The sequence below is a fragment of the Mesocricetus auratus genome, unplaced genomic scaffold (assembly GCF_017639785.1).
Source record: "Mesocricetus auratus isolate SY011 unplaced genomic scaffold, BCM_Maur_2.0 Super-Scaffold_100008, whole genome shotgun sequence".
NCBI classification, from domain to species: domain Eukaryota; kingdom Metazoa; phylum Chordata; class Mammalia; order Rodentia; family Cricetidae; genus Mesocricetus; species Mesocricetus auratus.
In genome coordinates, this window is record NW_024429192.1 from 29,529,506 (window position 1) to 29,554,105 (window position 24,600).

The 24,600-nt window shown below is 36.3% G+C and overlaps 1 protein-coding gene across 4 annotated transcripts in view; it reads left to right on the forward strand.

The window, feature by feature from the left end:
• LOC101826278 (casein kinase 2 subunit alpha' interacting protein) overlaps positions 1-24,600 on the forward strand; it is a 146,326-nt gene that overhangs the window by 75,799 nt on the left and 45,927 nt on the right. For 2 of the 4 annotated variants that reach the window (XR_005878890.1, XM_040750605.1), the window contains exons 2-4: positions 115-269; positions 1,345-1,378; positions 20,294-22,333. Coding sequence is in view for 3 of the 4 variants with exons in the window: in XM_040750605.1 (XP_040606539.1) it covers positions 20,582-22,333 (1,752 nt within the window). In the remaining variant the exon portion in view is untranslated. Of the gene's footprint in view, positions 1-114; positions 270-1,344; positions 1,379-20,293; positions 22,809-24,600 lie in introns of those variants that run through there. The other 2 variants (XM_040750604.1, XM_005076763.3) reach the window with 2 other exon arrangements.

Here is a 24,600-nt window from a genome sequence, read left to right on the forward strand (position 1 = left end):
TTACAGCGCAGTTTTGCCTTCCACTTGCAGCAATGGTGGACCTGCTGTAAAAATTCCCTTCGGTTTGCATGACTTCATTTCATATTTCCAATAAAAATGATTTGTATTTTTCAGAAAGACAGCTCTTGTCTCCTATTATCAAGAAATCATACGCCACTAACAAGACACAACTCCCAGAAGCCATCTGGAACTGCTCTTCGCTGTGTTGTGAGCTTATTCATAAGGACAATTTCTAGCAGAAACTATCCTAGGAATAAATTCTTCAGAAGGTGTGCATATATTTTCTTGCAAATTTTAATAGCAAAAATTGCTAAGGATTTATGTTGTAGTTAATCACCTAACTTTTCTTTTTCCCCTCATTCAATGCAGACTTGTAGATCTCTCTGTGACTGCTATCTGATGTAGGTTCCTTTCAAAATGCAAACTTTGGCCAACAAAAGTTAATGTTGTTAAACTTTTAAACATAGAATAGACTTATAAAATCATGAATTTAATTATAAGCAATCCATGAAGCAGACAATAACAACAATGAAGCTATCCAACTTAACCCCATCTATCTCTGCACCTGTTGGACAAAGGCTAGAACTGATCTCACTTTGGATAGTAGATAATAATTGGACTTTCAGAGTAGAGTTAGAAAACACCACTTGATTATATGAAGAAGACATAGAAATTCTTCATGAGTTATAGCATGAGCTTATGCCAAGAACAGAAAAGAAAATTAACTTGAAATTCTTAGAATATAAAGTTATAAAAATATTTAAAAGTGAAGCAGCTATTAAGGGACCGGTTTTAAGAAAAAGAGTAGTTGAGCATGATAGCACATACTTTTAAGCACAGCACATGTGTTCAAAGGCAGGTGGATCTCTCTGAATTTGAGGTCAGTCAGGTCTACACAGCAAGTTTCGGAACAGTTAGGACTACATAGAAAGACCTGTCTCCAACAAAACCCAACACAGCAAAGCAAAAGGAAAAAACAAAACAATGCAACAGCAAACAAAACAATAACAACAACAACAACAAAATAGAAAAACAGCAACAGTGTAATTATCATGTAAATATATGAAGGCTCTAAATATACACACTCAGTAAATAACTGAATAAACTTTTCCAAAATGTTTGCAAACTAAGTAGGTGAGAAATAAAAACATCAATAAGCAAAATGAGTAAAATATCTTGAAATAATATGAATAAGAATGCTATGATTTAGTTTTCTATGTATTTCCTTTGTATCACAGTGTACTAAATATACATTTTCATTTAGATATCTCATTTAATATTTAAACATACACAAAATATAATGGGTAATTTCCCTAGTGCTAACTGTGAATTTTTTCTTACAAGGTTTTTTACTTCTGGAGTGTGTTTAAGTTACCAGGTATTTATCTTTCTACTTCTCTATAACTTGTATGAATTAATAAGTAGCTTATTTTTACTGTTATACACATTTGCAATGCCTTCTCATTTTAAAAGATTCATTCCTATGTCATTTTTTGCAGGAAAAGTAAGCTATACTAGTTTATAAAACTCATACTTTCAGAAATCAGACAAGTGGCCACAGCCACTAAATATTTTCACAATTGTTTTAATTTAGGAGAATGTTTTAGGAAAGGGTTTCCATTACCAAGAAAAATATTTTTCTAAAGTTTAGAAATTAATTTCTTATTTCAGTTAATTTCTGTATAACTCAAAATTAATGAAAATTCATATATACTATGTGTAAGCAGAAATACAAGCATGAAACATATTCGTTATCATATATCTGAAGTTTATCACTTAAGAAATATATGCTGACTGTAACTAAAAGATATATAATATAAATGTGTTATATAATTGTTTGCATGAGACTAGATTCTTAAGCACTCTAATGCACATGAAAACAGAAGATAGTTTTGTGATAGTGTTAACTTGCTGAACCTTGCAAGACTATGTGCATATGTATCACAGAACACCAAAGTATCATGTTATAGATCTTAAATATGCCCAATAAAAACAGTTCTAGGAAAAAAGAATAGAACAAAATTTCCCACGTATACACAAACCAGTTTGGGAACAAGTACAAGATAGAAAGTGAAATGAAGCTTTCTCGGTCAGACAGAGATGGTTTTGGTTTATCGCTTCACTGTTTTCCTTCTTTACCGAACGCTAAGGCTCCGAGTCTGAGTCTGTGTACATCACGTGATATGGCCCGATTCATACGCCTCACCAACGATTATTCTGTGAAAACTTTTCTTCAAATGGGTGTAGAGCATTTTATCCCATGGGTTAGTTCTAAGTTAGTGCTGAACTTGCCACGAAGTCTCATGTCTTTGAAGTTAAATGAGGAAGCAGGGTAGGTATAAGGTCAAGTTTAGGGTTTGAATATTTGTTAAGAAAAGTTAAAAATCTTTATGCTGAATTAAATCAGTATCAGACATGACAAGGATTTTTGTCTATGCAGGTCATCATGGGAACTGAATGTTAATTTTCAGAGCACAATTTGTTTAGTTTAAAATAGTTTTTCCATATTTTTTATTTAACTTTTTACGCATATCATTTCAGTTCCTTCTCCCTCCCCTCCTTCCATACCTCCCAAGCCTCTCAACCCCTCACCCCCACTCCATCCCCCCTCCACACCCCAGGGAGGGCTAGTGCCTCCATGAGGGATTTCCAGAGTCCATCACATCATCCCAGGAAAGGCCCAGGAAAGGCCCAGGTTCTTCCCCATATGTCCAGGCTGAGAGAGCATCCCTCCACATGGCATGGGCTCCCAGATCTCTCTGTATGCTAGGAATAAATACTGCTCCACTCTCCAGATTTCCAAGGCCTCCACTCTGTCATCCAGGTTCTGTGGGAGGATGTCTGGATCAGTCCCATGCTTGTCTCCCAATCATCAGTCTGGAGTCCATGTGATGCCCCTTGTTTAGGTCAGCTGCGCCTGTGGTCCTCGCCATCCCGATCCCGATTCCCTTGGTCATCACTCTTCTTTACAAGTGGGTTCCAGGAGTTCAATTGGGTACACAGCTGTGGGTGTCTGCCTCCTTCTCCATCAGCCACTGGATGAGAGTTCTAGGATGGCATATAAGGCAGTCATCATTCTCACCATCACGGGAAGGCATTTAAAGTAGCCATAATGCCAGCTGGTGTCATTCTTGTAGATCTGTGAAGATCTCACTAGTGCCAGATCTCTCTTCCAACTTATAATGTCTCCTTCTTTTATGGTATCTCCCATCCCTTTCTCCTCTATTCTTACCCTGGAGGGATAGCTCAGCTGTTGAAGGCTAGGCTCACAACCAAAAATATAAAATAGTTTTTATTGAACTACTTTAATGTATTTTCTGGTTATTTTTAAATACTCTTGATTACTAATGCATGGGCATTTGCTTTTCTTCTTCCCCTAGTATTCAATAGTTTAAAAATAATATCTTTTACTTATTTTTGAAAATTGTGTACATTTACCAATGTATTAATTTCATCTATCAATACCCACCTGCCTGAAGAGATGTGTCCACTGTGCAGCAGTGGCACGGTAGTTTTAGGGGTTTAGACTTTGCAAATTGACACAAACTAGAGTCACTGTGGGAGAGGGAATCTCTGTTGAGGAATGGTCTCCATCAAGCCAGCTTGTAGGCCAGTCACTGGGACATAGTTTTGATTTCTAGAGATATAGGGAGGCTCAGCCCACTATGGGTGATACCATCCTTAAGCAGGTGGACTTGGCTTTTAGATAGGGCTGAGCAAGCCAGAGGAAGCAAGTCTGTAAACAGTATTCCTCCATGTTTTCTTATTCAGACTGTTGGCTTAAGTTCCTGCTTTGGCTTGTCTTGATATAGGCTACAGGCAGTTAGCTGAATAAAACTACCCAATCCTAAATTACTTTTGGTCGATGTTTTATCACAGCAACAGAAAAGCAAAGTCAGGCAGTAACCAATCACTTTCTGATTGGATCCTGATCCACATTATTTCATGCCAGGTACCATAAACCAGGTCATCAACCACTCTTTTTTGTCTTATGCAGTTGAATTCTTGTAATTGCTGGTCAGGCATTTGTTCTTCTTTTTAATATAACATAACATATAGTTTTTTTCTTTCATTTGTAAATTCTCTACATAGCAAACATACTTATATGGGCATTTGATTTAATGACTTGGGTATTATATTTTCATTTGACACCCACAAATTATATACATAATACATTCTTTTTGTGGTAAAACATTTGTGCCACTTTTTTTTGAGTCACCCATTATTTTACATAATGTACCCTATGGAGCAGTGGTAGGATGGAACTTGCTATATTATTTTAAATGTAGGTTGCTTAACTGGGATAGTTTACATTTCTTAATAATTAGTTTTTCTTTTTTCTCCCTTCTTCCTTTATCCATGCTTTGTGTGGACAAGGCAGTTTCATTTAAACAATTGACTGATACTGGCTTTAATATAAAAAATCAATTTTAACTACTTATTGGAACACAATATTTAAATAGAACAATTAACTCTACAAGTTAATTAACTCTTCATTACAAGTGTGCAAAACTCATTGATTTGAACAGAAAAATATGTTATTGATTGCTGGGTAGATGGCATGACCAGAATTTAACATCAAGAATCATGAAGTCTCCATGGCAGCTACATCACAGTGACATTGCCATTTCCATCTTCTCCTGAGGGACTTGATTCATACAGAGTGTGAGGATTCTGAATTCTATGAATCACGATGCCACCTATGTTATCAAAGTATCATGTAATAGATAAATGCACAGCCACTATGGGGTGCAGGTAGCTGCTGCTCCTGGTCCTCATGGAGGTGATATCTGCACAGCTGTCACTGCTGTTCTTAGATGTCATTGCTCCTGCTTTGGTGTAGTTCCTATGGATGTCTGCAGTTCAAGATCTTAGCTTGTGGTCATTCCTAATCGTTTATAAATTTACAGGACTTAAACATTTTGTCATGTTTGATAGTATATCTTTTTTTTGAGCGCAGATTTTTTCTATTGATTCAACCCAAAACATCTCAGTCAGAACAAAATTGTATAAATATTAGATATATCAAATAACAGTTCTAAAATGTAAGATTGGAGGAGTGACAAGATGCAGTAGCATGCATATTTACATTCTTGTTTTCTCTTTTTGCCATGTAAAAGTTGATTGTTATTAGTCACAAGAAACATTTTAAGATATTAATTGATTGTTAAAACTTAAAATTAATTAAATTAAAACTGATTAAAATTAAACCTTTAATTATTTCACAATTTTATACATTATACAATGTATTTTTCCTTTCTTTGAGAATTTCACATGAGTACTGTTTTTATACCATGTTTATCCCTTATTATCTCCTCCAACTGCCCCATTATCTCTCAAATTCATGACCTTTCTTATTATTATTGACATGTACATGTATATATATATATATATTGCCTACTGAGTAGTTAATTTAGCATCATTCATATGTGTGTATTTAGCACTGACCACTCAGGATTGGATAAACTATAAGAGGTGCTGTTCCTATAGAATATCCTTTTCCTGTTCTTAAATTACATCCATTAATTGCCTGTAGCTCTGCATCTAAGCATTCAGACCCACTGAATTTCTCCTATCCATGTCAGCATGTAAACTGGTGTTGTCATTTTACAGGTCTTGTTTAAGCACCCATTCTGTTGAGATTTCATTGATGCCACTTGCAGCAATATGTAGAGTAAAAAGAGGACTTCCTGGTACTCTGACTTTTACAGTCTTTCTGTACCGTCTTCTATGATGGTCCCAGAGCCTTAGGTGCAGGGATTGTGTTGTAGATATATCAAATGGAGTTAGTTATTCCATGGATAGTAGTTATTTGAATTTTGTACAGTTGCAGATTTCTGTAATTGCCTCCATATTCTGCAAAAAGAATCTTCTTTGATAAGAGGTGAGAACTATATTTATCTGTGAATATAAGGAAGAACATATAGAATGGAGTTAGAGATTATACTGATTTAGGAAAGTGGCATTAATAAGTTTTCCTCCAGGAAGTATCACCTAACCAGTTATGTGTAGTTGGCTAGGTTTACATTATCAGGCATGAATTTGCTTTTGTTAAGTAGATGTTAAGTCTAATTAGATTACGGTTGAGTTGGTTGCCCCTATGGTGTAAGTGCCACTGTTTCAGCATTGGGGATATTTTACCATGCTGGTCATTGTTGTGGTTCACAGGCATAACAGCTGGGTAGGAATACTGATTATCTTTTCACCTTAGCAGCTTCCATAACGCCCTAAGGTGCTATGAAAGCTGGTCCATAAGGTGGGTGCTTCCATCCAGGTTAGTTCTAGCTCCTTATCCAATTCCCATGTCAGAAGGGTATGATGTCCTTCAGCAATAGGGCTCTAACTTTAAGTTCTTCAAGGTAACCAAGAGTAATGGCAGTAGCCTATATTGTTTTGGAGTTTATCTAACTCCCCCAGACAACTCAATGGGAGGTTTGTCATGTCTGGCATTGAGACAATGTGTGGCTCTTGGGATGGCATTATCATCTCAAGTGTAATAATAAGTTCATACACACACACACACACACACACACACACACACACACACACACACTATAATTCCTGTAGACATTTCAAACATCTTTAGTGTCATTTATCTCTCTGCCCTCCCTCTCCCCAGGTAAATTCCTACTTCTAGTTTTCTAGTTTTCCCAATTTTCTTCTTTATATAATGCAGTTTGATCAGATTTATCCTTCATTACTTTCTTGTTCACAACTCTCTTGTTGAACTCTTTCTTCAAGAATGACTTTTTGAGATAAATTTTAATATATGTGACATGTGGGAAGGGAGGGAGGGAGAGAGAGAGAGAGCGAGCAAGAGAGAGAGAGAGAGAGAGAGAGAGAGAGAGAGAGAGAGGAGAGGGGGAGAGAGAGAGAGAGAGAGAGGAGAGGGGGAGAGAAGAGACAGGAGGGGGAGAGAGGACAGAGAGGAAAAGAGGAGAGTAGATAGGAGGGAGGAGAGAGAGAGGAGAGCAAGAAAGAGAGAGAAAAAGAGAGAAAGAAGAAAACCATATTTACTAAAAATCTTTAGAGTTTGAACAACCTTTCCCAAGTTAGTAAGATGGAATGCATTACATTTAAACCTCATAAACACTTTATGCAATATGCAGTACCAAATGCCAAAAATATTTTGTGAATTTTAAGTGGTAACATATTTGAAGGAATGAAAGGTCACTGACTAAAATACTGGATTAAATGAAATTATAAGTTGATGATTATTAAGGGACGTTTCCAACTAGAGGGGTCGAGTGACACACTACTAAGATAACTCCAGAAGTCTGACAAGAGTACATAAATTGAAATAAAGTGAAAACTCTTCCCCTTTAGAAATATCTTTTTGATACCCCCAAATCACTCTGGCCACATTTCACCGTCTAAATGATGGTTGAATTCAATCAAGCCAACAGGATGCTTTTTCATTAAGCATAATCCTTTCCTGAAATTTAAACAAATTCTAAATTTCATTATAAAAATGCGAAAGTGTATAAATTTGAAAAGAAAATAAACATAACATAAGTTCATAATTAAAATAATCAAAACAACATTGAGCCTTTGGAAGCTCTATCTCTATGCATGCATTTCTTTTAAATGCTCCCTGATTGTCTGGGGAGGGGGAGACACTTCATCTGGTCTTGATAGCACATTGGTGAGCAGGGGGGTTAGCTTGCTCTACCCCAATAGTCACCTAATACAGTGTAACAACAACAAAGTCCAAAAATAGTTGAATCCATGGTATTCATACTAGTGTTCAAATGGAATCTCAACCGTCTTCATACAATGGTTGGTCAGTATTTAAAAACTCGCAGCAAACTTGTTTTGATTGTGAACAGAATTTTAAATAAGAAAGTGTGAAGTACATTACCTTCCAGTCAAATTTTTAGTGCCAGGACTAGAAAATTTTTACTGTCTTAAAATTAAATATGCTGAGTTTTATTTATCTAAAGTCTTCCTGGTTCAGTAACTGCAAAAGACAATGAGTGCTCTTCTATTATCAGGCCAAAATGATGCCTTTTCTAAGTTTTTAAGTCCATGTCAAGATAATTTCTCACACTTACTTCCTTTGTTGTAAACTAAATGAATTCTAATGAAATGAGAGTTGGGGACCAGTTTTTCTGCCTTCCTCTTCAGTAGTCTCAATCTGCTTTGAGGTGCTCAGAATTATCTCATTAGAGGACCATTATCAGAGAACAAAGTATATTCCATTAATGGCTCTACTCAATTAGTGACATGTATCTCAGAATTCATTGCATACGGTCCTCAGTTAAATGCAAATTACTATATTTTCTGTTTACCTGGAGCTAAGCAGACATTAGAAAATTGGCCAATACCCGCATGATCACAGACAATAAAAAGAATTTTAATAACATCATTATTATAAAGATATAAGTACCTTGCATCTCATTTCATTTTTTACATGTTATTATCAGAAATGACAAACTGGCATTTTTTTCTGAGTCAAAATTGTTTCTTAATGCCAGAAATTCTAATTTAACATAATCTTGGCACAAAATATGATGTTTAATCTTTGTTATCAAACATTAATTTTTTACTGGTTGAACTTATCCTGGTGTTAAAAATGTCTGTTTCAATTAAGATTCTGATTTGTATACTGTCCCCACAAACTCTTTCAATATTTAATACCTGTTTTCTTATGCAATGGTCATTCTCTTCTCTCAGCTCCTTATACCGCCTTGTTTATCACCTCCCCTCATAGTTTTTCTTTCTCCTTCTCTTTATGTCTTTCTCCACCCTTTCTCTCTCTCCCTCCCTCCCTTCCTCCCTCCCTCTATGCCTGCCTCTCTCCCCATCCTTTCCTTCCTTTCTTCCTTCCTTTCACTTTCCCTCCCTCCCTTCTTCCTTTTTTCATTCCTTCTTTCTATTCATTCCTTTCTCTCTCTCCTTCCTTCCTCTCTCATAACCTCCCTCCCTCCTCTCTCTTATTTCTACCTCTCCTCATCCTTCATCTTCAGAGTTTTATGTGGTCCCCCATTCTGGCCCTACTCTTGGTACACATCTGAAGCTGTTTTTGAATGCACAATCCTCCTGCTTCTGCCTTCTAAATACTGGGATTACAGGCATGTTCCACCATGCAGACCCATTTATTAACATCAAATTCAATAACACCTGACATTTACTTAAGTAATCTTAAATTTTACTTCTCCTTATTGACACTGAATTCCACATTAATTATTCCTGTATTTATTTCAACGAAGGATCTGGAAATCAATTTTTCTGACTGTGAAAACTGTACACATCATATAATCATGTTGAAACTCAGTTTCTCTATCAATCCATGACAAACTAGAACTGAACATTTGAGACTTTTTATGGATCTCAAGTTTGTGATAGGTGTAAAACCAAGCTGGAGAAAATACACAGCTGTTTTGTGAATCCCTTATATGAATCTTTGTGAATTCTTTATACTTATGAATCTTTGACCACCCCTTTTGCATTTGACATTTTGAAATCAGGGATAATGTGAGTGAAGGAAAAAAGCTTTCTACAAAATGATACTTCGGGAAGTAGGATTTGCATTTAAAAGAAGTTCCTCTTTAAATTATCTGGAAAAGCATTGAGCAACAACAAAAATCAAGGAGTGGGCATCACAGTGCATCCAGTGAATTAACAGAGATACTAAATATACTCCCCAGGCATTACAAAAGATGTGTGTGGGGAGAATTTAGAAGAGTTCAATGTGAGCATTCTGTTTGCAACCATGCATCTGTGAGGAGGATTCTTCAAAGAAAGAATGTGTGGCTCTGGGAAGGATGAAGTGCATGAGATGTAAGCCTTCTGGAAGAATCACTCTTCTGGTTACTAGAAATAATATCTTCTTTAGTACGTTTTACATTAAGTACCATTAATATTAACCTGATTTGTATTTGTGTGTGAAAAAGTTAACTCTACCTTTTGTTTTTCTTCCCCTTAAAAATCATTCCAGAGGGTGTCTGTTTACACAATTCTATACTTATCCTAAAATCTAGAAGCTGTCTGCCTTTCTTGAGTCACCTAGAAATCATCTAAGCATCTTTCTGTACCATTTTTACACGGTCATCTTGTTACTTCATCACATATGTCAGGAAATGGCCAGGCCAGCTGCACATAGAAAATATTACACTGTTTTAGTGCCATTATTTGAATTTCAAAGATGAGGAAATGATCCTTAATTGTAGATTCAACTGTCCTTTGCAGGTGCAAAAAGAAGCTTTGGCTGCCATGCTTAATAACCCGTGCCAAGAGTTCAAAGGTGACTGAAAAGGAGAGTATAATTTAATAAACGACGGGATTTATCTTTCTGTTGCCTAGAGAAGTTCATGAGTTTTTCAAAGGAAGGAACATTACATTACGATAACAAAAGGAGCTTCTATTAGCTAACCACCAGACACCAGGGAGGTGTAGAGGTGATTTCTTTTTAAAGATATATCTGATTAATCTTTAGCTCTTGCCAAGAAAACAATTAAAGCTTGTTATTCTTCAAGGTCTGAATTTGGAAGCCAAGCGTGTCTGAAACGTGCCTGTCCCACATTTCTCTTCAAACAATGTAGCTTCTGCAGAGAGTGAGAAATAGAAAGGCAGAGATATTTTACTGTTGTAGGAAGAAAAATAAAGAAACGGAATTTAAACAGAACATGCTTCTTGGTTTCTTTCTTTTAGTTGTTATACCAGGCCCCCCAAAATGTAATACAATTTATATAGTGTATTTCTATTATTGATTGCATGATGGTTTAAATTCTTGAATATAGAGATGTTTTCTTATCAGACTCTTCAATTTCAATTTCAACAGCCTCATAATTGCTCTAATATTTCTACACATTTTTGAAAAATGATATGAAGCAGAAGATGGGCTTTTTGTAAAGCCCTTTTATTTTGTTCCATCTCTAACACAAACAGAAGTTCCTAGAGAAAAAAAGCTGCTCCTGTATTATGGATTCTAAGAGGCAGATTAATTGGGACTACCTGTACAGAGTTGAAACATTGCAAATCCAGAGTGAGAATTATCTTGAGTTAACTTTAGGCTCCTTAATATTCATTATTACCTTCCTGTGTGTCTCACCTTTTATGAGTTTAATCTTCAGATAAACACTTTGGGATCTATTGACTTTCCAGAACATTCTGTAATTCAGCAAACCAGAATTGTCTTAGACTTAAAATAGAAAAGGATTATTTTAAAAATGGAAGACAGGGTAAGTAATATTTGTTTGTTTATGTTTGTTTGGAGACAGAGTTTCACTGGTTACCCTAGACTAGCCTTAAGCATGCCATGTAGTTCAGACAGACCTTGAACTCATAATTCTCCAGCCTCTGCCTACACAGGGTCAGAAATATAGGTATGGGCTACAGTGCTCAGTTAAGAAAACTTCTTTTAAATAATGTTGTGAGAGACTAAAATAATATAATTCTTGAGAAAAACAAAAAAGTTTCAGTTAAGGTCAATACTATATTTGGAAAGCCAAAGTCCACATATCTTGTGTTAATTTTTCATACTGTATTTCCATTTTATATTAATATGTGAGCACATGGTATATTATTATATAGCGAGTGTATACATATATAAAACTATTATAAAGTCTTTTCAGTTTTGCTTTGATTTCTGAACTACTTATTCAGTGCTTCACTTTTTTTCTTTTGTTCTTTTTTGGGTGAAAATAATTGCATCTGTGGTTTGACACTTGTGAAACAAGAACTCTTGCACTGAAATACATCCCAACTCAAATATTCACAAGTTTCAATAACTTATAAATATGCAGCTATAGAAAACTACCTCAGTTCCCAGGAACAGAATGCACAAACAGCCAATTAATAGAGCATTATGAAGGAGGTATTTTTACAATTTGAATTTCTGATATATACAGAGATATAGGTGATTAGTTTATGGTAATAATTGTTGAAATGGATCTGGAGAAATGGCTCTGCAGTTCGAACAGACACTGCTCTTGCATTCTCATCATCCTGGTCAGACAGCTTGCAACGATGTATAATTGTAGCTTAAGGGGATCCTATGTCCTTTTTTCTAGTCTCCAAGGGCACTTGCACTCACATATACTCATGGGCACATGCGCATGTGAGCACAATTAAACAAATCTTTAAAAACAAGTTATTGATTATGCATGTATCATTAAATGTTTTGCCAAGAATTCTTTGCTTCCATGGTTTCTCTGTAAAACACTTTTATGAGATAGGTATGATTGTATTTATTTTACAGATGAAGAGGCAGCCTTAAATAATTTGCCCAAAGTATAAAGTTAGAAAACAGCTTAGATGGTGTTAATTTTGACTGCTTGACCTAGACTTTCTAATACTACATCAGAAACACAAACAGCTCAACACTGTTGTTTAGTTTCCTGTTTGATGATAGTTGCTTATGAATTTGTTATGTTTCCTAAAATAAAGAAACTGGATACAAATAGTTATCACATATTACAAGGACTTAAAACATGTTTTCATGAGATTTCCATATAGTATAACCCAACCTCATATATTACTCTAATTTCTTTGACAACTGACCCTTTGGTTGGGTCATAAAATGGAAAGATGTGTGTGCTTTAAGAAAATGCTGAGGTACAAATCCCATAGTTCAGATACTTCTGGCTTAAGGAATTTGAGAAAATAGTACATAAGAGTGATTTTCAAGTTCAACAATTTTAATCCTTATTTTTTACCCTTTCCTACACATATTCAATACTCTGGCTAGGTATACATTTGAAGATATGTTGCCTGTACCAGGGAGGTTCATAAACATACTGTTTATATTAAGTTATGGTGTTTGGCACTGCTGTTCTATGTAGCATCCGTGTTTTAGCTCAAATACTTAAAATTGCTGACAGAACAATTTTGAGAGGCCCAGAAGTGTGGGAATGTATAAAAGCAATGATCTTGAATGTGAAATAGAAGACAGTTTTAGAAGGGAGTTAAGAAAATGGAGTGCAAATTGGGAGAAGAAGTGCAGAGATCTGGATGGGAGAGAAAGGTCAGGAAGATGAGGGGAGGCCTTTGGAAGGTATGTCAGACATGACTAAAAACAGATGCGAGCAGCAGGAAGGGAGAGGGCATGATGGTTCTGAAGGGTATTCATCCTTCAGAACAGAGAAGCAGAAATCAACAGTTTTCTATGTGCAGAGTGAGAGAACATGGGTGGCAAAAAGCCCTTCTTATCCAGAACTGCAGAGAACAAGCCTGAAGTCAAATCTTGTGAATGTGGACTGCAGGGCAAGGCCAGAATTCCTCATGAAACAACAAGAATGTTCATGTCAATGGAAGGGGATACCAGAGATCAACAAAAAGAACCAACTGACAGTGTGCTGAAGTCTGAATGAGTACTGAATGTTGTATTTGGTATTGCTCCATAGCTCATCACCTGGTTTTCTGGCAGTAGAAATATATGAAATGTAGGACAGGAATCTAAGTTGACTTCTGTCCTCCTCCCTTATTTATTTATTTATTTTCTTTCAATATAATGCTAAGGGAGAATGCCTAAGCAAAACCATTTTTGAAGCATCAATGGACAAATTTTCCAGTAGGAAATATTGTAAGGCTGTCTCATAGATCTTTCAATTTTTACATTTTAAAATAGAAGTTGTTAGCTACGAACTCTGATGTATTACAGTAGGGAATCAAAGCTACATGGGAGCCTGAAATAATATGATCCCTTGAGAGCCCAGGAGTTTGGGGCTATTTTGGGCAATGTAGTAAAACCATGTCTCTAACACTAATTCATACTGTTAGTAATACAAATAAGTAAGTAAAAATTGGTAAGGAAGATAACTAAAATTACATTTAATTCCACTCATAATTAATTTGATTTTTCCTAGAATAGTTTGTACAAACACTATTAGATTAAACAACTAATGAGATAAAATAAAAATATTTTAAATCATTAATCATGGATATGAAAGAATTATTCTTTTAAATGGCAAACCTTGTAAAATGCTTTAAACTATTGAAAATTTAGAGAAACACATTAATACTAGTTCATTTTAGGACGTAATTGATGCTTTGCTTTTTGATCAGCAAATGTTATATAATACTTAAACTACAAACAAATGCAAAAATGAAGATGTTACCTGTCATGATGATATTTGGGTTTTGTCATAACAAGAAAATGGCATCCTATATTTGCAAAATCAAACTAATATTGGTAATTTTGTCAAATATGATATCTTAAAAGATGATATTTCATCTTTAGAAGATTACCATTTGACTATTGTCATATACACTGTTATGGAAATGCTATGTATATGCATTAGCTAGTTTAATGCATTTGGAAGAAAATCTGCATTACTGAAATCTAATCTTTGTAGATTCAGACAGCTGAGGGTGTTCTGTTAAGTGGAAAACATGAATCAAATAAAATGAAGGCACTGTGTAAACTACCAAATTATCTTTTGCGGCCCCCTTCGTGATTTTGTATAAGCTAAATATCTTGAATTAGACATGCGTTGTAATCAACAATCTGCAAATGTGCCATGGTTTTCCAGGGCTCTTCTATTTGTTTGCACAGCTGCTTTCCAGAGAACTGTGTCTCACATAACATTGAAAGTATTGCCACTGCTCATTTATACCTAGGGACCATTTCTATGAAGAGAGCGCTTGACAAAGTCAGTACTTGTATAGTTACTCATTCAGCATACTATTACATTGTGACTTGCTTAACAAGAAAAGGGCAGTGCTCTAGTTTTTGTTGTTATGTTTATCAGCTTGACACAAGCTGGAGTTGTCTGAGAAGAGGGAACAGTTGAGAAAATGCCTCTATAAGATCAGTCTGTAAGCCAGTTTGTGGATCAGTTTTTAAATTAGTGATTGATGTGGGAGTGCCCATCCCAGGGTGGGTGGTGCCTCCCCAGGGCAGGTAGTCATAGGGTATACAAAAAGTCAGATTGAGCAAGCCATGAAGTTCTCCTATTCCAGATCTTGACTCCAGGTTCCTACCCTGCTTTAGTTCCTGACCTTATGCAGTATGATGATGATCTATGACATGGAACTATAGACTGAAATAAACCCTTTCCTTCTTATATTGCTTTTAGCCCTGGTATTTTATTACAGCAATAGAAACCTAACAAAATATTTGTGCAAATTTTCACCTAGAAAGTTTAGTGTATTATACTCAGAACAAAATGTGCTTCAATCATTTGTTAGAAACATTATAAAGCAATCAAATAACAATATCTAAAATCTACAACTCAAGGGATTTATTGAGCACGAAACAATATTGAGAAGCCAAAATGTTGTAAAGTTAGTGAACAATTACATGCTTGATTGTAAGTATATGCATTCTGAATAAAATGCCTTGAAGTAAATTATTATACATTGCTAACATATTGCTTTAGTAAGGCATCATTACTGGGTCCCACCTAGGTAGTTTGTGGTTGAACTTTCAATATTTGCTTAAAATTTGCAACAATTATCTGCTGAAGTATGGGTTAATTAAAAGACTAGGAATTAACAGCAAAAATGTATAGCTATATAAAATAGCCTATATTCAATGTATGAATGTTAAAACAAGATAATTTGTGGAAGGTAGAGAAGATTGAATATTTAAAATAAGTCATAATCTCATATTCCTGTAACTGAATATTAAAGTCACATAAGTTTATTAATTGTAATATTTAGTTTATATCATGTGTATGCATGTGATTTTGTTTGTTTGTGTGCATGAGTGCAGGTGTGTGTGTGTGTGTGTGTGTGTGTGTGTGTGTGTGTGTGTGTGTGTGTAGTACATGCTCATTAATACTGAGAAGTCTCTCCAGCCCAGGAAAATACTTCCAAATTGCAAAATCAAACATGTAGGGAATCTGAAGTGTTTTTAGCAGTACCTCTATTACCTCATGTGATATCGTAGGAACCATGGTTCTGCATGCATGACATCACATCACAGTGGTATGAGGGGAAAGCACCAACTCACTCAAAGTGGCATGAATATTGGAATATCATCTATCCTCTCTTTAGCAACTCTTAAACCCCCAAAGTAAAGAATGGTATATTTCAAGAACGGAAAGTAAGCAATAACAACAACAAAAGCCCCAAAACTGCCAAGCGAGGTTACTTTATCCAGCCAAACTGTCTTTTAAAAAGATGAATAAACATCACATTTCAAGAAAAAGAATTTTAGGACCAATAACCCAACACTACAGAAGATTCTTGAAGAAATAGTATACATGTGAAAAAAATCAACAGCTTCTACTATGAAAAAATAGGAAAAAATAAATTTCATGAAGAAATAGGTTGAACAAAGAAGGATTAAGATGTAATCTTTCATGTAAAACAAACAGTATATCTGCTAATCTCTCATTCTAACAGAGAAAGGGTAAGGCCAGCACTAATTCAACTGTGGTGGTTTATCTTAAATGTCAACTTGATGAAATCTAGAACTATTTGGGAGATGGACCTCTGGACGTGCCTGTGTGTGATTATTTTAATTTGATTTTATTTGGTTAATTAATGTGGGAAGACCCACTTACTGTGGGTGGTCCTGATTCCTAGGTTGAGATCTTAAACTCCACAAAAAGAAGAAAGGGAACTGAATAGTATCTTTCATTGTTCTATGTTTCTTGACAATGGGTACAATGTGACACCAGCTACCCCAAGCTCCTGTGAATTTTCTGCCACATTTGACTACAACCCTGAACTGTGAGACAAAACAAACCCTTTTTCCCTCATATTGCTTTTGTCTGAGTTTTATATCACAGCAGCCAGAGATGTAACTGAGACGGAAACTTGGTACAAGGAGCAGGGCCATTTTTGTGGTAAAACTAACGGTGAGGTTCTTAGTCTTGTGGAACTAATTAACAGACTGGTCTGTTTAGCAAAGGAAATGTCAGGAAAAGGAAAGGAGAAAACTCAGGTTGGGGTTGAGCAAACAGATATAACAGTTAAACAGATGTGCAGCACTAATCATAAACCTCTTGTACCTCATTGGACTATAGGAAAGGTGTTCTTAAAGGAAAACATTACCCATTAGAGTTCCCATGTTATTCAGATCAAAATTTATTTGAAAGCAGAAAGCCTATTGAAGGGTTGCCTTGTTCATAAAAGTAACTGCCAAAAGACATGTTTTCCTAGGGTTAGCACACTAAACTGATACAGCTGTGGGGTGCTGGGGGTTAGCCATTTCGTGAACTGGCAGTACAACTAGGCATAATCTTCAATATAATAAAAATATCTACAATAAATCTATAGCCAACATTGTAACAACAAAGAAAACCTTAGAGCATTTCCTTTAAAATCTGTAATAAGAAAAAAGTGATCACTCTACTGTTTTTCAGTGTAATATTCAGAGTCTTCATAAAGACGAGGAGGAAAGAAAAGGAATATTCACACAGAGAAGTCAAGTTATCCTTATCTTCAGAAAGCATGGCTCTAAAATACCTTCAAGACTCCACCAAGAAACTCTTAAGACTAATAAACACTTTTAGTAAATTAGCAAGCTACAAAACTAACACATAAAAATTAAGAGAGATTTTTTCCATGCCAATTATTTGCCAAGAATGAAACCAGGAGGGAAAACCCACAAAAGTCTTGACTTTTGTGATTGTTTGTTGTTGACATATGTGTATAAGATACAACTCATCTTTTTACATTCATTTTGCATGCCACAAATTTCACTGTTTTCTTTTATATTTCACATCAAGTTCATTATCAGGAATGGGCATTTGAGGTGGTCTCTCCACTATTGCTTAGCTTGCCAATCGGTGTTATCCCTTTAGATCACTCGAGGTCACTCTGGTGCCTGATCAGTCTTCTATCCTATGATTCCCTCTTCCCCCTATTCTACCCCCAGCAACTCAACTTCCTGTTCCCCCATGACCTACTCTCTCTTCCTCTTCTCCCCCTCTCTTCTTCCCAGCTCCCACTCCCCCCCATCCCTTGCTGTGTTCCCCATCCATTCAGATGATCTTGTCTCAATCCTCTTCTCTTGGGTACTATGCATATATGCATATTTTTTAGGTTCTTTCCTGTTTCCCAGACTCTCTATCAGTGTAAGTGCAGACTGGCACTATCCTGATCCATGTCTAAAATCCATATATGAGTGAGTACATACCATGTTTGTCTTTTTGCGACTGGGTTACCTCACTCAGGGTGGTTTCTTCCAGTGCTATCCATTTACCTGTGAATTTTAAGATTCCATTGTTTTTTTTCTGCTGAGTAATACTCCATAGTGTAAATGTACCACATTTTCTCTATCCACTCTTCAGCTGAGGGGCATCTAGGTTGCTTCCAGGTTCTGGCTATTACAAATAATGCTGCTATGAACATAGTGGAGCAGATGCCCTTGTTGTATGAATTTGCCTAATTTGGATATATGCCTAAGAGTGGAATTGCCGGGTCTTGTGGTAGATTAATTCCCATTTTCCTGAGGAATCTCCATACTGATTTCCAAAGAGGCTGTACGAGTTGGTACTCCCACCAGCAGTGGAGTAGTGTTCCCCTCTCTCCACATCCTCTCCAGCATAAATTGTCTTCGGTGTTTTTGAATTTAGCCATTCTGACAGGAGTAAGATGGTATCTCAGAGTTGTTTTGATTTGCATTTCCCTGATGGCTAAGGATGTTGAGCACTTTCTTAAGTGTTTCTTGGCCATTTTAGCCTCCTCTATTGAGAATTCTCTATTTAGTTCTGTACCCTACCTTTTAATTGGATCCTTTGGTGTTTTGGAGACTTGTTTCTTGAGTTCTTTGTAAATTTTTGAGATTAGCCCTCTGTCAGATGTAGGGTTAGTGAATATCTTTTCCCATTCTGTGGCCTGCCTTTTTGTCTTTTTGACTGTGTCCTTTGCCTTACAGAAGCTTTTTAGTTTTAGGAGGTCCCATTTGTTAATTGTCGATCTCAGTGTCTGTGCCACTGGTGTTATGTTTAGGAAGTGGTCTCCTGTACCAACTCGTTGAAGAGTATCTCCCACTTTCTCTTCTAAAAGTTTCAGTGTGGCTGGATTTATGTTGAGGTCTTTGATCCATTTGGACTTAAGTTTTGTACAAGGCAATAAACATGGATCTATCTGCAGTCTTCTGCATACCAGTACCCAGTTATGCCAGCACCATTTGTTGAAGATGCTTTCTTTTTTCCATTGTACAGTTTTAGCTTCTTTGTCAAAAATCAAGTGTTCATAGGTGTGTGGGTTAAAATTAGGGCTTTCAATTCGGTTCCATTGGTCTAAATGCCTATTTTTGTGCCAATACCAAGATGTTTTCAGGACTATAGCTCTTTTCTATAGGCTTTTGCATTTAGATTCTTCCTGCTCTTTCCAATTGTTTTGAAATTTTGAATTTATTTATTCTTGTTGATAGGCTAGCAGGATTTCTATCTTGCATTCCTCCTCTCTTCTTCTCCATTTTTTTGGTGTGTAGGTTGTGGGGGATGGAGTGTGGGGGTTCATCGCATCTGTGAGCCAGATCTAGGTTTGTCTTTAATGTTTCACCTTTTAGTGCAGTTCTGTTTCAGATGTGTCTTTTCTAATTAGCCTCAAGTCATCTACTTTAACACTTTTTATTTTAGTGAAGGTATCTACAAGAATGTACATAACATAAGTGTTAGGGCTCAGTTAGCACCCGGTGAACTCATTTATCCCACCAGTATCAGGTCCAGAGGCATAAGATCACCGCCTTCCCAGACATACCTTTGTGATCTCTCCTAATCTTTTCTTTACCAAGCACACTCATTTCAGCAATGTGGTTAGGGTTGATAACTTTTGTTGTTTCATACATAAAGTAATGAAATATTTAGTGGTTATATATGATTCTTTTACTTAAAATATCCTCATGTGAAATTCATGCCATACAGTTGCATTAGTGCTATATTTTCTGTTAGTTTTCATTGTTTGATACTTCGTTGAATGACTATACATTATTTATATATTCTATTGTTGATCAGCATTTGATTCTAGTTTGTATTTATTATTTTAAAAAAAACCTCAAAGAATGCCTTGCTCAATGCAGGTATGTCTGCTGTAGTGATAATTCTCTCTTTAATAATGGAACTAATTTAATTAATGGATCCAACTAGGGAATTTCTTGAACAAACTCTGCAAATTTGCATCACTAGAGCAGTTCAAGAACCTTCTATTTAACATGCATTCTTTGCAGGTATTGACTTCTTCAGTTTTCATTTCGTTGACAACATTTTGATGATGTTTACTGATATATCACTAAGTCATCTTATAGGTGTGTAATGGGCTTAGGTAAATTATTTCAAAAGACATGTGAGGTGGTTGTGGTATATATTCTGGGTTTTATCTTATAAGCTCTGTTCTAGTCACTACAGCTTGAGAAGGACCTCTTCTAAATTCTTTACTATTTTGTTAACAGGATTTTTTTCCTTAAAGAGACACAGAGGAAAAAACAAAAAGCTCTTGGAAATTAAATGGAAGACAGAGGATAATCTTAAGTGGTGACATCCCCTCCCCAATTTCATTTACTGTTTAATTGTGATACATTCTACAACATTTACCACTAACACAAACGTAACAAGATAAAAATTAGAACTACTAGGGCTTATTTAAGTGCCCATTGTCCATGGATTCTTGCCCTAAAGACTGTTAGTAAAACATTCCTGTAAGCAAATTTCTTCTCAAAAGATCTCTGCTACAGCACAAGATGGTGCCATTGACATATCATGATCAACAGTTTGTGTGTTTAGATAACTCCCAGCAACAAAATACAAACAGCTCACTTGCATATCAATATACAAGTGATGCACTAAGCCAATTCAATAGCCAACCTGTGACCAAAGAACAATCTCAAAATGCAGTCACAGTACCCTCATCAAGCTTTAGCAAAAAGGCCCAGAGCTTCTCGACATTACCATCTCCAAACTCTAAAATGACTCACAGCAGAGCTATGAAATCACCATCATTATACTCCAAAAGTCCAGCAACACCTTCAAAAGACGCCTACTTGAAAAGTTCATTTAATTCCTCTTGGAAAAGCTTTGACTCAACTTTGTCTCACCATAAACCTCAGACAACATCTGTATCTAGATTTACCAATACTTCATCTTTGGAGCCTAGCCCAATATCTCTGAGATCAAAATTACCCCTCCCAAAGACTCAGACGTCATCAAATATTGACCTTTGCTGGAAATCACCTTTATTGGAGTCTACTCAAAGAGTCTCAGCATCATCTTCATCTTCTCTTCATCATCAAGAAACACCCTCCCTCAATGTCATCTGGACTTCACCTTCTTTGGAATTGAGTCAAAGTGAACATAACTCAACAGTACGTAAATCTAAATCACAGAAGGATTCCTCATTGGACTATCTTTGGTCATCTTTATTGGAATCCAATCAAAAAGCTTTGACTTCACCACCACTCAACCACAAACCTCAAAGAAATGACTCTCCTACAACTTCATCTTCTCTGGAGGTCAATAGAACAGCTCAGAATTCACCATCGCCTGACTGTAAACCTCTGAAGATTCCTGTATCAAACTCTAATAACAATGTTCTGAATTTGCCATTGTCCCAAGTAAAATCAAGGAAATCACCTTTATTATCACACCCTGTTCATCCATCTCATAGTTTACCAGTGTGCCCACCAAAGCCTAAAATAGTGCTCAGATGTGATTCTAGCACCCGGAGTCTCAGCTCACCTGTTTCTCACACCAGGGTCCACAGTACTACTTCACCCAATGACAAATACAAAGCCCGCCAAGTATCCTCAGTTCATCCTAAACCAAATATCTCAGGCCAAAGATTATCAAGTCCCAAGCCCAGCATCAAGAACAAAAATGCTTTAATTCCAAGTTCCAAATTCCAGAGTAAAGGTAGCTGTGAACAAATTGTGAAGCCAGAACCGGAGAATGAAATCCCATGGTCCTTAGATTATAGTCATCCCTGCATTATTAAAGGTGGTACTGTCCCCGCTGATGTTGTAAATAAAATTGTCAATTCTATCTCCAAGTCTACAATCCAGAAGGACCTCTCTAGGCAAATTCTCTTTCGAAGAATGAGGGGAAGGCCAAATCCTCATCCTGGCCCCCGACTTTCATCAATGTATACTGTTTGTTTAGACTGTGCTTCCTGCATAAAATCTCAGTGTAACCACCTTACAGGGAAGAAAGATCCTCGATGCGCAACACTCTTTGTCATACCAACACCTGAGAGCAGCTCTGATGGAAAAATAGATGTGAAAATAGTTCTTATCCTTTCTCTACCAGAGACTTCTTCTTCATCCTGTTACCAACTTCCCATGAAAGATAATCAACCTGATGATAATCTAGAAGCCCTAGACGAGAATCTTGAAGAACTAGAGAAGATAACACAACTTTTCCCTGCATCTGAATCTGATTTCATCCAGGGGCTTAAGACAAACAAAAAGTGGTTGGCTGTATCTTCTGAGGACAAAGATGTAAGCCAAGAGCCCAAGGCAATAGATTGGTTGCTTTATGTTAAAAACAGTAATAACATTCAGCCCCAAGCCCCAGTTCCAGCCCCATCATCATCATCATCATCATCTTGCTCTTCCTTTTCCTCTTCATCTTCCTCATCTTCATCTAGTGGCTATCCCTCTCTACCCTCTTCACCCTCTCCACCCTCTCCTTGCAAAGACTCTACTCCACCTCAGCTCTCAAGTTATGTCATTGGCAAGGTAAGAAGTCACCACCGGTTACCTCCAGGGGTCTCCTGGCTTGAGTTCATACGGGGTACAGGTTCTGAAACCACCAAAACAAGACAATCGGCATCACCCAAAACCAAGCGTGCGAGGACTCGCAACTCAAAATCCATAAAAAAGGGGAAAAGGGAACCAAACACGCTGCTCAGATATTTCCAAACAAAATTCCAAAATGAGAAATCCTGATTAAATCAACTTTCTGTCTCTTTGAGAGCAATGTCTTTCTCTAGTTCTTTGACACTGATGCCTGTTTTCCTACCATGCTTATTTATATCCTTATTAAAACCTAGGTATGACTCTATTTCAGCTAATGAAGCACCTATTTGAAGAGAAGTATTATTTTTAAAATATATTTGTTAGTTGGAAGATAAACTGTGACTTCTAAAATGCAGAATGCAAAATTCTACATTTTTAACAGAATCTCTTGTTTAGTGCAACAACGGTATAAATGCTAATATAAGTTTTCAGAGTTGGCCAAATATCAGAAGTACCCCTCCTATCTGGCTCTGAACAATATGAGGCTATTCTCCTTGATAAGCTATGTTAATAGCAGTATTAATAAGCCAATTTATGCAAATATATTTTTCTAGCTCTAAATAAAATTCAGGCATCATTCAATAGGTAAGAACATATACAAAAGGACTTATTTCAATTATGAAATTCTAGAAAAATTTTGGGAGTATCACACATTCTGAGATTAATTTAATCAATCTTTATTAACAATTTGAAGTAGTAACTAGGAAACAGCTCCATGGAATCATGATGAGGAAGACTTTTCAGACATGGCTTTTAATGTCACTTGCTTATTACTTTCATATATACAGCCATTGAGTTAATGAAAGGAATACCTAAAAAGATGATGAATGTCCAGGATCTACTGATAGATCGTTGATAGCCCCAAGGCTGACAATAAGTCATGTAATAACAATTAGTGATTTACAATCCTGATTCTCCAAGTCAAAGCACAAAAATGCAGATTGAACATCTCAAACTGAACATGACCCAGACAAAATTCCTCATTTTTATAACAACAATTTCCATCTTTATCTAGTCATATGGGACTGTTTTCACTGTCACTTGGTCAGGCCATGAATTTTTATTGTTGCTAGGATCTGTTGCTCTACTCTGTCACTTTTCATAGTTTATCCTAGTCATGATCATAGCTATTTGTCACACGTATTCTAGCAATAACCTGTAAAAATGCATTTTTACTTCTGAATACATTTGAGGTACACAACATTGATAGTTCTCCATTGCTTATAACTTAAATCAGTCTTTATCCTTTATATTATGAATGTTTAAATTCCTAGATGAAGTATGATGGTTTCTTTCTTTTTAATTTATAATAATATTCACCATCATCTTCATTATTATTATTATTATTATTAGTTGTGTGTGCGTGTGCATGTACCATATTTCTCTTGTGTAGAGATCAGAGAACAATTTTCTGGAATCAATTCTGTCCTTCCTCATTTACGTGGGTTCCAGAGATCAAACTTAGGTCACCAGACTTGCATGACAAGTGCCTTTACCATCTGTCTTAGTTGTGAAGAGGCATCACGACCCAGGTAACTATTATAAAGAAAGCATTTAATTGGGAACTTATAGTTTTAGAGGGTTAGTCCAGAATCATCATGGAAGGAATCAAACAAGTATGGTGCTGGAGTAGTAGCTGGGAGCTTTATATCCTGATCAGCAGGGAACAAACAGGAGAGAGATAGAGATAGAGGAGATAGAGATGGAGATAGATAGAGATAGGAAGGGGGGGGACTAGGAACTGCAGCACAAGTAGGCTTTTAAAAACTCAGAGCCTACTCCTGATGATACCTTCTCCAACAAGACCACAGCTCCCAACCCTTCCTACACAATTCTATTAAGAGGACTAAACATTCAAATAGATGAGTCCAACGGGGACCATTCTCACTCAGAGTATCCCAGGATCAGAGGCATCTCACTGGCTGAAATAATTCTTTCTCAAAACTGACTTCTTTTCTCCTGTCTCC